General features: G+C 48.4%; 1 protein-coding gene across 3 annotated transcripts in view; it reads left to right on the top strand.

The window, feature by feature from the left end:
• The first annotated feature begins 223 nt into the window (after nucleotides 1-223).
• The window catches only part of LOC116940897 (dual specificity calcium/calmodulin-dependent 3',5'-cyclic nucleotide phosphodiesterase 1A-like), a 74521-nt gene continuing 57629 nt past the window's right edge, over nucleotides 224-17115 (top strand). The window contains exon 1 of one of the 3 annotated variants that reach the window (XM_032951239.2): nucleotides 224-1004. In XM_032951239.2, coding sequence (XP_032807130.2) covers nucleotides 500-1004 — 505 coding nt within the window. In that variant the 5' untranslated portion in view covers nucleotides 224-499. Of the gene's footprint in view, nucleotides 1005-14587; nucleotides 14867-17115 lie in introns of those variants that run through there. The other 2 variants (XM_032951240.2, XM_032951241.2) reach the window with 2 other exon arrangements.

The following is a 17115-nucleotide window of genomic DNA, read 5'->3' as shown; positions in this document are numbered from 1 at the left end:
TAGTGTTTGCGCTTCATCGCTCAATGTTTTGACGCTGTTGAATGAAGGCCCTCCCCACGTCATATCGGTCGTGCGGGTTCTTTGATTCTCTGTCGGTCAATGCCGGTTTGGTGAAGTACGCATCGGCCAGGACCGGTTCAGATATCACTCGCCACCGATGCTATAGCCATGGCCGGTCATCGAACTTAGGGGGCCGGGTTAATAGTGGAGTAAGCGATATATTGCATTGCGCCACTGCAAAAAAAAATCGGATGCGTTTTGTTGAGTTGATTCCACGACAGTTGATTTTTTGTTGTTGCTAGAATCCACTGAATTCGCCAGTGAGTGTTGGGAAGAGGAGGTTCCTGGTGCGATCGCCACGGAGATGAGTGGCCAAAGACCTCTCACCGCAGCGCTTACGTGCGTCTGTCTGTTCTGCGGCCTATATTTAGCCGGTGTATGCACTGCTTAAAAAAAAGGAAAGTGCCCCGAGGGAGTTGCTTTAGCGCGGACGTACGTCATGGCATCGCCCCATCAGAAGCGGGGATTGTTCGGCACTCCCGCGCCTCAAATGGAACACTCCACCAGAATAATTAAGCGCACCTGTGTCATTGCGTCACAATCACCGCCAACTCGAAACGATAAAGGTGGCGGAGTGTTCCATTCGGCTTGCGGGGGGTGGTGGTGGTGGGCGCGTTTGCGGTCTTTGTGTTTTACTCTCACATGTGTAATCATTGTAGGGTTCCAAATCGTACCCCGTACGCTTGGCAGCAGCTCACGTTCGCTGCACGCTCCCCGTAGCGGCCCCCATAGCGCGCGACCGAGGGACTGCGTGCACCGGCGAGGCGCCGTGCTCCGACACTCCGAGCCGATGGGGTCCGCTATATCAGCACGCCGCTCGGCAGTGGGCCCGACCTCTCGGAAGGGTGGTGGTCAGGCGACGGTGACTGTCAGGGAGCCCTCCTCCACCTCATCCATGCCCGCGTCCCGCGGCCGCGATCCTGGGAATCTTCATGAGCGCGCAGGTAACGTGAACGAGGCCGCCTCGGACTGTGCCTGCGGAACTTGGGGAAAACTGATTTAATGGAACTTGTAGAACAACGGTGGCTTTGCTGACACACATACTGCTGTGTGATGTGTATCTGCGTGTGTTTGTGGATATATATATACACCGCTCCGCTTGTCTCCGAACAATTGCGCTTTAAGTGGTAAAGTTGCTCGTCACGAATGTTCGCAACTTTGGGCAAAAGTTACTCTTTCATTGAACCCCTTACACGCTGAAACCAGTAAATGTATTTTTATCCGATTCTGATTTTGTTGGATCCTATGAAGCCTGGTATTCTCGTCGCGTTACGCATTACGTGTCGCGTCTTTCCTTTTAAATCACACAGACGACTACCATCTCATTACAACTCTACATTATCGTTATGAATATACACGGAAGGCCACTACAGTGCATCTCACGTTGCAATAAGTAGGCAGGAGAAACATCGCCGCTGCGCACGGTTAAGTTAATTCGTTTGAGAGAACCTTGCGAATGTAAATTTGCTTGTAGACAACCGCACCTTCGCCCGTGGCTAAATGTGCTCCGACGGAGGCAGAATTTGACCCTCTAGCGCCCACACCGCACCCGAAGGAGCGGTTCATGGATGAAATCCAATCCTACGGCTATGACGCAGGCGAAAGCGCTTAATCAAGCCCCTTGCACAGAGTGGGCTGTTTGTGTTTGAGCAACTAATAATCTCACATCGCGGCCAGCTATAAACCCCAGCGGATAGAATTACAGCGGTGGGCAACTCCTAGACTCCGTGGGCTGCATGCCGCAGTCAATCTCTGGTAACAATGTCGACCAAAGTTCGAGCTAAAGTTCGCGGGCCGACTCTGTAGGTTTTAGTCCATGGACCCAGACTGTACTGTGTTGCTCTTGAGGTGCCACGTGAAATGGCAAAAATTGTAGTTGGACCAACATTTTCAGATCGCCAATGAAAGTGAAACGTCAAATAGCCTAATTTATTTAATAAGTACGCGATCACATAATCCCCTTTGTATTATCCGCAACGAGAAACTGGTCCTCCGAAATATTTGTCGCTACCTGTGGTACCGAATCCTTCTCCGGCTCATGGCCTATTTTTGGCAGTTGTGAAACTCGACGTTTCGCTCCACATCCGGGAATCCGCTTCAATTCGCTCCCTGAGCGAAACGTCCGACATGCCGAACACCACGTGGTGCAAGTCGAAAACATCGCAGCCACAGTTTAGTGGAATGTCACGGCTCACTCTTGCCCGCGATCCTGGTTCCTTGACCACGAGGTCGAACATTTCCCCCTTTTCGTAACTAAAGTTCCTGTGGAGTGACACGAATCCCTGCAGGTGGACTCCCAGTACAGCCTCTCACAGGGATCCAGACTCCCCCATGATTCTACCCGCAATAAACTTACCACATCATGAGCACTATAACCAACCTCTCCCCTTCCTGCCTTCACACAAAGACAGAGATCCCCGTATAGCCTTGGGATACATTTGGGGAAAGTGCCGTTAGCGAGCACCAATGACACACAAAAAGACAAAGATCCCCCGTATAACCTTAACAGACTATAGGAGCAAATACTGTTAGCGAGCACATATTAAGGCCGGTACGGCACATGACGAGGTGGTGTGGTTAAAACTAAATCCGGTCATCTTTATTATCTCGCATGACCCCCAGGAATTCGATTAAGGCTGAATCGACATAATGGTGGCCCAGAACCGTTACAGATATCACTCGCCACTGATGTTAGCTGTGGCTGGGAATCGTACAAAGATCACCGGGTCCGTAGCGCAGTGCGATAAACCACTTTACACAACAGCACTTGCACGGGCTGCAGTCGCACACGCATATCGAATAACACGCGCACACGCACAAAATCACGCATGCACTCGCGTGCACTCGTACACACGGACCCAGACAAAGACTGTCCGTGTAGCATTATAAACTTGGGATGAGTGCCGTTTTTAAAGGGCACTTAATGTAGGAAGGCTGCAAACCGCACACGAGGGTCTATGGCTTGTCCAGTACCACGCCCGGGGCTGCCTTTCTCTGCCCCAGTGCTGATGTTCACACGAAAACAAATATCCTCCTATGGCCTTTAACAGACTGTTGGGACAAGTTCTGTGTCGCAAGCACCTATGCAAGCCGGAACGTTACACGGGGGGGGGGGGGGGAGTGGTTGCGACGCTTACACAACCGCACCAGGCACTCATTTGAGGCCGAGTCGGCCTACGGGAATGCACAGGATCGGTTTAGAAAGTCGTCACCGGTGTTGGCCGTGAGCTGTGATCGAAGCTCAGGTCGCTGGGGTTCGTAGCGCGCAGCGCGTTAACCTCTACACGAACCTCTTCCCCTAAGCACAAACACCCCAGCGAGCCAGGTGAGTCGCCGGCACGCAAACAAAAGCGTACCGAGAGGAGCATTACGACAACCAAACAAATGAAAAATACCCACGGGCAAAGCGGCCAGTGGCGGCACTTTAAGTCAGACGGAAGAGCACGAGAGGCAATCAAATTAAAAAATCAAATTGGAAGGAAAATTGTCCGACGAATCCTGATGTTTCGCAAGCGCAACCCACCAAAGGGAAAGTAACTGCGGGGGGTGAGAGTGTGAATCGACCGTCGTCAACACGGACTCCTCCCACCATTTCAACAGCTCGCACGTTCATCATCCCTCTGGGAGCGGCGTCCCTGAAAGCCAAAGTCGAGTTGAAAGCCGATTTTTCTTCTCGGTGGCGTCGCCTAGCGGACACGCGTGGGAACCGCGGCTTCCGCCCTTGAGAACGGGACCGGTTAATCATAATAATATCATAATAATATAATTAGGATTAATATCTCTCACGTCTGTCTGGCGCGTCATGAATGATACTCATGTCAATCAGTCATCGTGAGCAAATTTTATTTTGGGAATTAGTGATCAAGTGTACGACTTGTGTAGATGAATAATCCACGTACAATAATAGTGTGGTTATAATAATACTAATCCATAACGATGCATTAGCTCGTTCTTAATTGTCGCAAATGACCATCATCAATATAATCAATTCACAATCATTCATCGTCATCAATACTCACCATTATCGTCAATTATCACGAAACATAATCCAATATATTTTAATGCATTGGATGGAAACCAATGTTTAATAATATCATTGATAAATAATCAATGCATTATCGATAACAAATAAACGATAATCAACTGTATAACCAGCTGAGAGCACATCGATAAAGAGGTATTTTGCAAGGGAGAGCTAGTTTCCAGGGTAAATAATAATGTTAATATACAGTCCTTGGTCAATCCACTGCTGCATCCGGTACAAATAACTCGATGCAGAAACACGGACAATTAAACTATGAAATAAAGTCGCTACTCATTAAGGAATAAAATATCATATATGCAAGGACGAACGTAAAAAGTAAAAGTGCACCGCTATACCTTTCACATATCCTCACCTACATCCAGTACCCACCCCTGTCTCACTACATCACCACTCTCACTCCTGTCTCACTACATCACCACTCTCACCCCTGTATCACTACATCACCACTCTCACCCCTGTCTCACTACATCACCACTCTCACTCCTGTATCACTGCATCACCACTCTCACCCCTGTCTTACTACATCACCACTCTCACCCTTGTATCACTACATCACCACTCTCACTCCTGTATCACTACATCAGTACCCACTCCTGTCTCACTACATCACCACTCTCACCCCTGTATCACTACATCACCACTCTCACCCCTGTCTCACTACATCACCACTCTCACTCCTGTATCACTACATCACCACTCTCACTCCTGTCTCACTACATCACTCTCACCCCTGTCTCACTACATCACCACTCTCACCCCTGTCTCACTACATCACCACTCTCACCCCTGTATCACTACATCACCACTCTCACTCCTGTATCACTACATCACCACTCTCACTCCTGTATCACTACATCACCACTCTCACTCCTGTATCACTACATCACCACTCTCTCCCCTGTCTCACTACATCACCACTCTCACCCCTGTCTCACTACATCACCACTCTCACTCCTGTATCACTACATCACCACTCTCACTCCTGTCTCACTACATCACCACTCTCACTCCTGTATCACTACATCACCACTCTCACTCCTGTATCACTACATCACCACTCTCACTCCTGTATCACTACATCAGTACCCTCACTCCTCTCTCACTACATCACCACTCTCACCCCTGTCTCACTGCATCATCACTCTCACTCCTGTCTCACTACATCACCACTCTCACCCCTGTCTCACTACATCATCACTCTCACTCCTGTCTCACTACATCACCACTCTCACCCCTGTATCACTACATCACCACTCTCACTCCTGTCTCACTACATCACCACTCTCACTCCTGTATCACTACATCAGTACTCTCACCCCTGTCTCACTACATCACCACTCTCACTCCTGTCTCACTACATCACCACTCTCACCCCTGTATCACTACATCAGCACTCTCACTCCTGTATCACTACATCACCACTCTCACTCCTGTCTCACTACATCACCACTCTCACCCCTGTATCACTACATCACCACTCTCACCCCTGTCTCACTACATCACCACTCTCACTCCTGTATCACTGCATCACCACTCTCACCCCTGTCTTACTACATCACCACTCTCACCCTTGTATCACTACATCACCACTCTCACTCCTGTATCACTACATCAGTACCCACCCCTGTCTCACTACATCACCACTCTCACCCCTGTATCACTACATCACCACTCTCACCCCTGTCTCACTACATCACCATTCTCACTCCTGTATCACTACATCACCACTCTCACTCCTGTCTCACTACATCACTCTCACCCCTGTCTCACTACATCACCACTCTCACCCCTGTCTCACTACATCACCACTCTCACCCCTGTCTCACTACATCACCACTCTCACCCCTGTATCACTACATCACCACTCTCACTCCTGTATCACTACATCACCACTCTCACTCCTGTATCACTACATCACCACTCTCACTCCTGTATCACTACATCACCACTCTCTCCCCTGTCTCACTACATCACCACTCTCACCCCTGTCTCACTACATCACCACTCTCACTCCTGTATCACTACATCACCACTCTCACTCCTGTCTCACTACATCACCACTCTCACTCCTGTATCACTACATCACCACTCTCACTCCTGTATCACTACATCACCACTCTCACTCCTGTATCACTACATCAGTACCCTCACTCCTCTCTCACTACATCACCACTCTCACCCCTGTCTCACTGCATCATCACTCTCACTCCTGTCTCACTACATCACCACTCTCACCCCTGTCTCACTACATCATCACTCTCACTCCTGTCTCACTACATCACCACTCTCACCCCTGTATCACTACATCACCACTCTCACCCCTGTCTCACTGCATCATCACTCTCACTCCTGTCTCACTACATCACCACTCTCACCCCTGTCTCACTACATCATCACTCTCACTCCTGTCTCACTACATCACCACTCTCACCCCTGTATCACTACATCACCACTCTCACTCCTGTCTCACTACATCACCACTCTCACTCCTGTATCACTACATCAGTACTCTCACCCCTGTCTCACTACATCACCACTCTCACTCCTGTCTCACTACATCACCACTCTCACCCCTGTATCACTACATCAGCACTCTCACTCCTGTATCACTACATCACCACTCTCACTCCTGTCTCACTACATCACCACTCTCACCCCTGTATCACTACATCACCACTCTCACCCCTGTCTCACTACATCACCACTCTCACTCCTGTATCACTGCATCACCACTCTCACCCCTGTCTTACTACATCACCACTCTCACCCTTGTATCACTACATCACCACTCTCACTCCTGTATCACTACATCAGTACCCACCCCTGTCTCACTACATCACCACTCTCACCCCTGTATCACTACATCACCACTCTCACCCCTGTCTCACTACATCACCATTCTCACTCCTGTATCACTACATCACCACTCTCACTCCTGTCTCACTACATCACTCTCACCCCTGTCTCACTACATCACCACTCTCACCCCTGTCTCACTACATCACCACTCTCACCCCTGTCTCACTACATCACCACTCTCACCCCTGTATCACTACATCACCACTCTCACTCCTGTATCACTACATCACCACTCTCACTCCTGTATCACTACATCACCACTCTCACTCCTGTATCACTACATCACCACTCTCTCCCCTGTCTCACTACATCACCACTCTCACCCCTGTCTCACTACATCACCACTCTCACTCCTGTATCACTACATCACCACTCTCACTCCTGTCTCACTACATCACCACTCTCACTCCTGTATCACTACATCACCACTCTCACTCCTGTATCACTACATCACCACTCTCACTCCTGTATCACTACATCAGTACCCTCACTCCTCTCTCACTACATCACCACTCTCACCCCTGTCTCACTGCATCATCACTCTCACTCCTGTCTCACTACATCACCACTCTCACCCCTGTCTCACTACATCATCACTCTCACTCCTGTCTCACTACATCACCACTCTCACCCCTGTATCACTACATCACCACTCTCACTCCTGTCTCACTACATCACCACTCTCACTCCTGTATCACTACATCAGTACTCTCACCCCTGTCTCACTACATCACCACTCTCACTCCTGTCTCACTACATCACCACTCTCACCCCTGTATCACTACATCACCACTCTCACTCCTGTATCACTACATCACCACTCTCACTCCTGTCTCACTACATCACCACTCTCACTCCTGTATCACTACATCACCACTCTCACTCCTGTATCACTACATCACCACTCTCACCCCTGTCTCACTACATCAGTACCCTCACTCCTGTCTCACTACATCACCACTCTCACTCCTGTCTCACGACATCAGTACTCACCACGCTCAACTATAGTCCGGACACCCACTTCTGAGCTGGTTTTCACGGAGGAGACAGTTCGATCCCTGTCGCCAACTACTATATCGGCCCGTTGTGTGTCGCTGTTAGGAGCTACGCACACATTTTAAACGCTGTAGTTTCTCATCCCCCCCCCGATCCCGGCCCATGGGGTCGTCTGTAATGGGGTTTTGCTTTTGACCAAATCGCCTCTTTGTTTTTTATTGCACCCCCATCTCGTCAGATCTCGCTAGGCCGAGTAGGCTTGAGCCTGGTTGGTCCACGGCAAGGAACCTGACCGGGAATTACCGGAGGGTGCTGCAGGGCATTGGGCGTCGACGTGACCAGGAGATGGCGGTAGAGCGAAAGATTCTGGAATCTCTTGTCTGGAGCTCTGTGCGGTGTCGTGACTCGTCCTGCCCTCGTATGCGAGACGCGTTTTCTCGCGACTGCTCTGGGTTACTCCCACGTGAAGTCAAACACCCTTGAATGGGATTTGACCACACTTTCCCCCTTAACACAACCCTCCAAAAATGGAAGCCACTTGAGCTATGCATATTTTTTTCATCTATATTTAAAAAATAATTTCTTAAGAACTGCCTTTTGTATTAAGTTCAGCCCTCCCCCGCACCTGCGATTAGCACGGTTGCCTACGTACGGTGTGAAATAAGTTCAACATACGGTGCATACAATAGTTGTTTTGAGAATCATCAAGGCTTTCCTGGGTAAATAATGGACGTTATTATTACGCAGATCAGTAACGTAATGCAGATCTGAAACGTAATGGTTTATTCTGCAACATTGTGGTGGAGTGGTGGCGCATTGTTAGCTCCCTGAGTTCGATTCCTAGTGTCAGGAATACCACCAGTGGGCAGTGGAGGATCCAATGCATGGGGCGATTTTCCACTTCCCCACTCAACTTGGGATGTTTGTAGATCAGCCTCTGAGCAATGGCTCTGGTAGAGTGATGACTCTACCGGTTCAGCCCCCTCATTCACCCTCCCCTCCCCACATCCAGCACTGCCTCAGAGTAGCGATGCCACGACACTTCCCACGACCAACACGTCATGGGTGAGGCCCGAATCGAGAAGAAGATCTGAATTGGGCAAATATCAGAGGGGCTGGCTTGCTAAAGGAAGCTCGGGTTGAAGATGCTGAGGGAAGGCCAATAAGTATACAGAGGAAAGTGTTTCTTAACGACTTTCAGAAAGGGCTTTCTGTCCACTGGAACGAAGAGGTAAAGTGCAATATCGCAATATAAAATAGCAATTTTCAGCCCTTTGTCAGTCCACTGTACGTTGAAGACTTTTCCAGTCACGGAAAATTTTGACCAGAATGCACCAGGCTCGATCAGCGCGGTTGGGTGAAGGCAATGTGCCCACGACCGGTTCAGGTGTCAAGAAACACTGACGTTGACAATGGCCGGGAATCAAACTCAGGGTATCGGGTTCATAGCATAGAAATAGAGAGATAAACAACCGAGCTACCGCTCCACCCATTATACCCGTAAAATATATATAGGGGTACAGCAAACAGTGTGAACTGTCGTAAACTTTAAGCATGACCATAAATCATTGGCGATAATCGCTTGACCGTGTCTGTGTGGACACCGTGAACACGTAATGAATATTATGGCGCTGTAAGAAACACAGCGCTAACACAAACGATGTGGTCACCTTACAGGTATCTCACTCACGTAGGGCTTTGAGCAGCAATGTAGCCTTAACAGGTGATATGCACCTGCAGAGATATATAGTGTCCAATCGTCATCATCATCACACGTAGTCTATCATGCTTATTGTTTATGACAGTTCCCACTATTTACCGTATATTGTATCTTGTCGAGGATTTTTTTTATCAGTATATCCTCCGGCAATAATTGGGTGGAGTGTCGGGATTTAGGATGCATACGTCATTGTGCAGGGGAATTAAGCCGCTTTTATTTACACGCAAAGTTGTGATGTTCCTCATGGTCACGTTTAGTTTTCCTGAAAGCAATCCATCCTGCTCTCTCGAGCGCTTCTTCTATTCCACCGGTTTGATCCCAATCTTCTTTCAATAATTTCCCGAGATATATTCGTATATACGACCGTGCGTTTCCAGGTGTGTTTGCAACGCGTGTTATGGGTTGTCGTTGCCTAGCTATGTTAAACGTTTAAGAGTTTGTTTTTTAGTGAATACAAATGAATAGTTACGCCTCCAGGTTATTCCAATGATACAATTGACATCTCATCATTCGACCGATTATTATCCATTAAGGATGTGCCCGCGGAAGAAATTTATGGAATTTATCCAACGCCATATTATTATTATTTACACCGGGCACACTTCGAAACTCGCTCTGCTGTGAGGTTATCGCCTGACAGTCTAAACCCCATTGTATACAATGTCTGTAATTATTCAAACTGGGATTTTGCCGAATCCATTACAAACGGCGTGGATTTTATTTTGTGCTGCGGCGTGGATTTTGTTTTGTGCGTGCAGTAAATGGTGACCAGGCTGAGAAACATCAACTGGTTCACAATACCAAGTGACTGCATGAATTCTAACACAGGAGCTCAGTGATGCCAGCTCAGCGCTGTGACATCTGAATTCTAACACAGGAGCTCTGTGATCCCAGCTCAGCGCTGTGACATCTGAATTCTAACACGGGAGCTCAGTGATGTCAGCTCAACGCTGTGACATCTGAATTCTAACACGGGAGCTCAGTGATGTCAGCTCAACGCTGTGACATCTGAATTCTAACATAGGAGCTCAGTGATCCCAGCTCAACGCCGTGACATCTGAAGTATAACACGGGAGCTCAGTGACACCAGCTCAACGCTGTGACATCTGAATTCTAACACGGGAGCTCAGTGATCCCAGCTCAACGCTGTGACATCTGAATTATAACACAGGAGCTCAGTGATGCCAACTCAACGCTGTGACATCTGAATTATAACACGGGAGCTCAGTGATCCCAGCTCAACGCCGTGACATCTGAAGTATAACACGGGAGCTCTGTGATGCCAGTTCAACGCTGTGACATCTGAGCGACCTGGTCACATATATATGCACACGTTAAAATCATGCACATATACAAACGTGAACACTGCTTGTTAAACAAATCTTAGTTTATTGTGCTTTATGAAGACACACCCTGCACAAATATATTTTCGTGCAGGTGTTTAACCGTCTTACAAATATATATTCCGTGTGCACGAGTTGTTTGTGAGGGAGGCTCTTTTATTTATACCGAGGCGGGGTTGAGATAAATGTGATGCGGCGTTTTGATTGCATATTCGTGAGCCATGTCAATTTTGTAGTTTCATTACCCATTTCAATGCAGCCAAATAATTGTTGACAAATTGCGCCTAATTTTAGTTCATACCGATGCGCATTCTGGGATGGTGTGTGTGTAGGGTGTGTAGTGTGTGTGTGTGTAGGGTGTGTAGTGTGTGTAGGATGTGCAGGACGGCAATGCCTTTAATTTTAAAGGAACACCGAACCTGCGAAAGTCATGCATGTTTAATGTTTGACTTATTTTTAATGTTTCATACGCACATTCGAGTCGTGTTTCAAAGCCCTTCCAAAATGTTAGAAGCTAGAAGTCAATTTACTGATGTTGAGTAACTTTAGTAGCAGCTGTTAATAAAAATATTAAACATAAATGAATAGCACCTTTAAAAATGTAGGTTGATATTTTACTGTTTTTTTATATATATATAATGGAATAGAGTATTGCTGGCTATGGAATTGGCTGGAGAAAACCCGTTAGATTGAAATAATGAGTAGCAAGGAAGTGCTAGACTGGATTCAGGAGGACAGAATTCTGATTGGAACAATTTGGAGAAGGCAGACGATCTGAATGGGGCAAATGTCAGACGGGCTGGCTTGCTAAAGGAAACTCGGGTATGAAGATGCTGGGGAAAGGCCAAGAGGTATAAAGAGGAAAGTCTCTCTTAACGACTTTGAGAAAGGGCGTTCTGTCCGCTGAAATGAAAAGGAAAGTGCAGTATTCGGCAAGATAGAAGGAGCTTGAACCGAGGAGTCTGCTCTTAACAGAGCATTAAAAATAGAGGACAATATATTGTAGGTTTTGATGAACCATTGCGGAGATTTTTTTTGCGCATGGCTGATGAATAGCAGTTTATACGTTTTACTTTTTAATAGCAAGTTATAAGTTGTTAAGGTTTTTGCCAACTCACTCGCAAGACGGTACAGAACTAAACCACCCGACGACGAGCGAACTCTTTATGAAGGCGCGTCAAACACCTCTCAAATAAAATCCGTAACGCGTTACTCTCAAGCGGAAACACTCGCGTGGACGGTCACCTTGAGACAGCTCACGTAAACCGAAAACGACGTGGACCACAGATAAACAACGTCTCCATTGGACACGCGTGGAGCTGTGGTGGTGAAGTGGCCTCGCTAGTTATGAGCGTGTTTATTGTGCCGCGCAAGTGGGTCAGGCCACCAGAGGGTGGCATTTTATTTTGTTCATTGTGGGCACGTGGCAGTGTCACGGTCGCGAGGATTGCCGCTGCGCCCCTGTGGGACTACCTGCTCGGCACACGTGCCCCATCTGCACGTAGATTTCCCATTAACTTAAATTACATTTTAAACGAAAATCCATACACGAGCCTTCGACTGCACGATGCTCTGCATTTTTAAAGCTTAAGCACGGTAATTATTTTTAGTTTGGTTATGAAACTGGTTATTCTGGTGACATACACAGTGGCGGAGTAGATAGATCCTGGGTTCGATTCCTGGCCATGGGCAACATCGGTGGCGTGTGATGTCTTCACAAACCGACCTTGACCAACATGGGGAAGTATAACAAAAAAACTCTGTTGCCGGTACAGCACGTGGAGGACTTAATCCGGGAATGGCATGACAAAGGGCTGCAAATCATTATTATTCTTGGAATCCATCCTTGAAGTTAACCTACCGTTCACAGAAAGGTTTTGCCTCAAGGATAATAAGTAAATTTCTCAACGTTAACATTTGGCACATTTTAATCAGGTTAAACGATGTCCGTAGGTAGATACATCTCCATGGACAGGCGTGCCGTTTATGATAAAATTCACTTACTAACGAAAGATTTAAATTTCCAAACTATTCAAATCATTTGAGGGCTGTGTGAGGTCACTGATTGTCTCGTGTCTGTGTCAAAATATCCATAATGTATCCTGCCGTATGAACAGACAATGGCTCTACGCACGTGCTGTGTGTTGCGGCCTACACGTGCACTCTTGGAGAAGCAACAGGGTATTATCATGCATAAGGCATAGATGTTTTTATTGTCCAAGAAAAAAATGTTTTTTCAGCACAAAGAGAGAGGCAGAAAAGAGAGCGAGAGAGAAAAAGATCCAGCGAGACATTGATCGAGATTCTTTAGCGTAAAATGTTGTGTAGTTTTTTCATTCTCCCGTGACCTTGTACACGCATTTAAACCGCGTCGGAATAAAACGTGGTGCTGGGAACAAGCGTTGCTAGGGGTGAATCCTATTTGATTCAGTCCCCCCACAAACACAATGATCCCCCGTATAGCCTTTAGAACAGACTGTTGGGGCAAGTGCTGTTCGCGAGCACCTATGAAGGCCGGCACGGCACACGAGGTGGTGGGTGGCCAACACCACTCCCGGCCGCCTTTGTCTCTCTAGTGGCGATATTTACGCATTGCACCAGGTACTAATTTGATGCTGAGTCGACCTAGGGGAGGCCCAGGACCCGTTCAAATAATCGTCATTTGTGTCGGCCGTGAGCGGGAATTGAACTCGGACGGCCGGGTTCATAGTGCAGGACGCTAAACGCTACCTCCCCCCACACAAACACACACGTGTACACACACAGACACACACGTGTACACACACAGATACACTCACTCATCACCCAATTCACCTACCCCCTTACCCTCCCCGCCGCCACCTTTTTTGTGCACCCCCGCGCCCACTGCAGTCAGCCATGGTCAATGGGAGCGCCACTATGCATCGATTATTTGTCGATTATTTTTTTTCCCCACCTCCAATTACAAACACATTGCGCTGTCGGTGTAATGTCATGAGACGAATTCGTTGCTGTTTGGAACTGCAGCTACGAGCGCATCACCCTGTGTCAATTGGTATTAAGGTTCACGATGCAACGCATCGAATCGCGTGCGTGTGACCAATCGACGCTTTCCCGATTACGCAGCAACGTCTCTGCCAAACGATACGATCATTGTTTATACAAATGCGGCTGTGAATATGATGCGAACAAACAATAATAATAATCATTTCTTGAATCTAATAGCGGCCGTGATTTGTGACAAATCATCACAGCTCTGGAGTGCGTGGGGTATGGAGATGGGTGGGAGGTAATGTGGGCTGGAGGGGTTGGGTGGTGGTGGGGGAGTAATGAGTGCTGGGAGGCAGTGGTGGGTTTTGCTGGGGGGGGGGGGGGCGGTTCTAGGTGACCTGGGGAGATTGGGTGCTGGCAGATGCGGGCTGGGGACTTGGGGTGGGGGGCTGGTTGGATGTTTGGTGGGGAGTGGGGAGTTAGCTAGGTGGAGGAGAGGTGGGGAGGGGAGGTTATTCAATGCACCCCTATTGGCCAATGTTGCTCGTAAGACTTCGCCCGCCCGCCCGCCCGCCCGCCCGCATCGCCCGCCCGCCTCGCTCGCTCTGCGCGCTGTGACTCGCGGGGCCGCGCCAGGGAGACACGCAGGGAGACACACACCGGGATTTCCATGCGCGTTCTCCGCGTTTCTCCAAACTCGCGATCGAGCCGCGCGACGCAGCCGCCTCACGCCGAGACATCGCATTCACAAGCGCCGGCGACGGAACATCACGGCCATCATCATCATCATGACGGATAAAGGCGCCAAGAAAGGAGAGTTTATGAAACGGAGGAGCGCCACTTTTAACATTGGAGGGTGCTCATACATCATAGGTACCTTCCCGTCTTGTACCGTCTCGCTGTTACAACTGAACGTCGCGTGGTAAAAAGTAATATTACTCGGCGGGCACTATTGTATTTGACCGCTGAATGTGTGACCGTGTTAAGCAAAAACGGTATGGATCACATACCCGTATTTTTACGGGGTTATTTTTTTGTGTATTGAGCGCAGCCTGTTCGTTTGCTTCATTGTACTTGTATGTTGTGCCGTGTTTCTTCCTCGCCTTCACTAGTCACCGCGATGGTGAAGTATGGCTAAATAACCCCCACCACCACCACGTCCTGCACGGCGCGGAGATGGCCTCGTCCACAGCAGTGCATTGTTCACAAAATAACTATTGCCATGTACAGAACATATTTTAAATTAACCTCCGCTGTGATGACTATTATGCAATCGCTCCCCCCACGCGTGTCTTTGTGTGCGCGAGCGGCTTAATTGGACCGCTATTGCCCACGTTGATGACTTTAACGGTTGCGCCTCGCTTGAATGACATTCTCCAAAAACGCCGTTGTTCGATTCGCATCGTTGACGCCTTCACTGCTCGCAATGCGACCTTCGTGTCCCCGTGGTTTACACGCGCGCGTTTGCACTCGGCCCACGGCGACGCCTTCCGCGTGGTTCCGCTTTATTAAAATCCTACAGCTGCTCTGTGCACGCGGCTCTAGAGCAGCGCCGGTTCGCATTTCCATAGCGAGCATCGATGGCAATTGATTGGATGCAGTCCATAATGCAATCGGCGTGGTGCGGTGCAGGGCTGTGATTTAAAGCACCGTGTTTTGCACCTGGTCATCCCAGTTCGATCCCCGGTCACGGCTGACCGTTATTGGGCGAGTGATATCTGAACCGGTCCTGAGTTCCACCTTTTGACCAACCTGTGATTGAGAGTGTCGTTTGCATGACGTGCCTGGCAGCATGGGGAGGTGTTCGTCCAGCACTGCATGGCATCGAGCAGACAACATTACGAATACATACTACGAATATAATTAATTTAAGACTGTTTTTGGAGGTGAGAGTTAGCATATATATATACACTTTTCATAATTTAGCGGTGTAGTTAGCAGGTGCAAAAATAACATAAATTTACAACAAAATAATTAAACAAAAGGTAATTAGGTTTCTTGGACATGTAATGAGAAATAAAGAGACTTCGTATAAATGCTTTTTGGTTGTATTCGGTAAAGTCACGTAGGTAAAAAAACTAATTAATTGTTTCTTTTATTCTAATCTGTTTTTTACCTACGTGACTTTACCGAATAAAACCAAAGAGTATGAATTCTTGCAGTCACGAAAGCTTCAAATCTAGAATTCATATAAATGTTTCTTTTTTTTAACTGGGAAAATTAAGAGGCACAAAAAGTCGAAAAAATACGGCGAAATAAGTTCACCGTGAGCAAGTTGAACAATCGGTGCAACTGTGGGAGACCCTGATGCGAAGTTGACCGAGTCGATAGCACGGGCAGGGTACAACGGAAGAAAGGCCACGGTCGCCGACGTCTATGAGGAAGGACACGAATGGTAGACAAGAGAGAGTGGGCGGCCGGGGAGAGGGGGGGGTTGTAGTTATAATGACGTGTTGTTGTCTTTTTGTAAAGCTTCTGCATGCATCTTGCGTCGTGTTTGTACCCTCCGTGATGAAAGAGGGGGGGGGGGAGGGACGTCTTGAGGAGCACGCGGAATTGCCGACTCGACCGGTGCAGCTGGCAAGTGACGCCCGGCGCAAAGCGTGCATTGGGAAAAAAAATGACGTTTTGCAGAACGCCCGCGCGGATTTTTCGCAATGCTCTTCATGCAGTGCAATGCTTCCTGCGCCGCGGCTTATTAGTCGCACAAATGCGCGCGCACGCACGCATAAGTGTGCTGCTTTTTTTTTTACATAACGCGCGTGGCCGATTGCAGATGAATGTTCCACGCGAGCGCACACGAAGCAATGGCCTTGGGCACCGTGCGACAAAAAGAAACAGAATGCGCTCATTCAGCACGCACTGTATACACCTGCATCCGACATTAGTTTGCTCAGCGCGGGGCCTTTACGTTCTGGAGGAACAACCTGTGGCACGCAATTCTCTCGTTTGCCGGCCACCTTCCACGTTGCAATGCTCATGCGTTGACGTGCAGAGGGCAGCGTTGCGTGTTCGAAGCAAACACAACAAACATTCCACCGTAGGGGCTTTAAGGCTCTGCGGTTTTGGGGGGCAGCGGGTGGTGGTTGGAGCGGTTGTGCTACGCGTAGGTGTGTGTGTGG

This window comes from Petromyzon marinus, chromosome 10, assembly GCF_048934315.1.
Source record: "Petromyzon marinus isolate PM22_M1 ecotype Great Lakes invasive population chromosome 10, UKy_Petmar_22M1.pri1.0, whole genome shotgun sequence".
NCBI classification, from domain to species: domain Eukaryota; kingdom Metazoa; phylum Chordata; class Hyperoartia; order Petromyzontiformes; family Petromyzontidae; genus Petromyzon; species Petromyzon marinus.
This window is presented reverse-complemented; position numbering and strand designations above follow the sequence as displayed.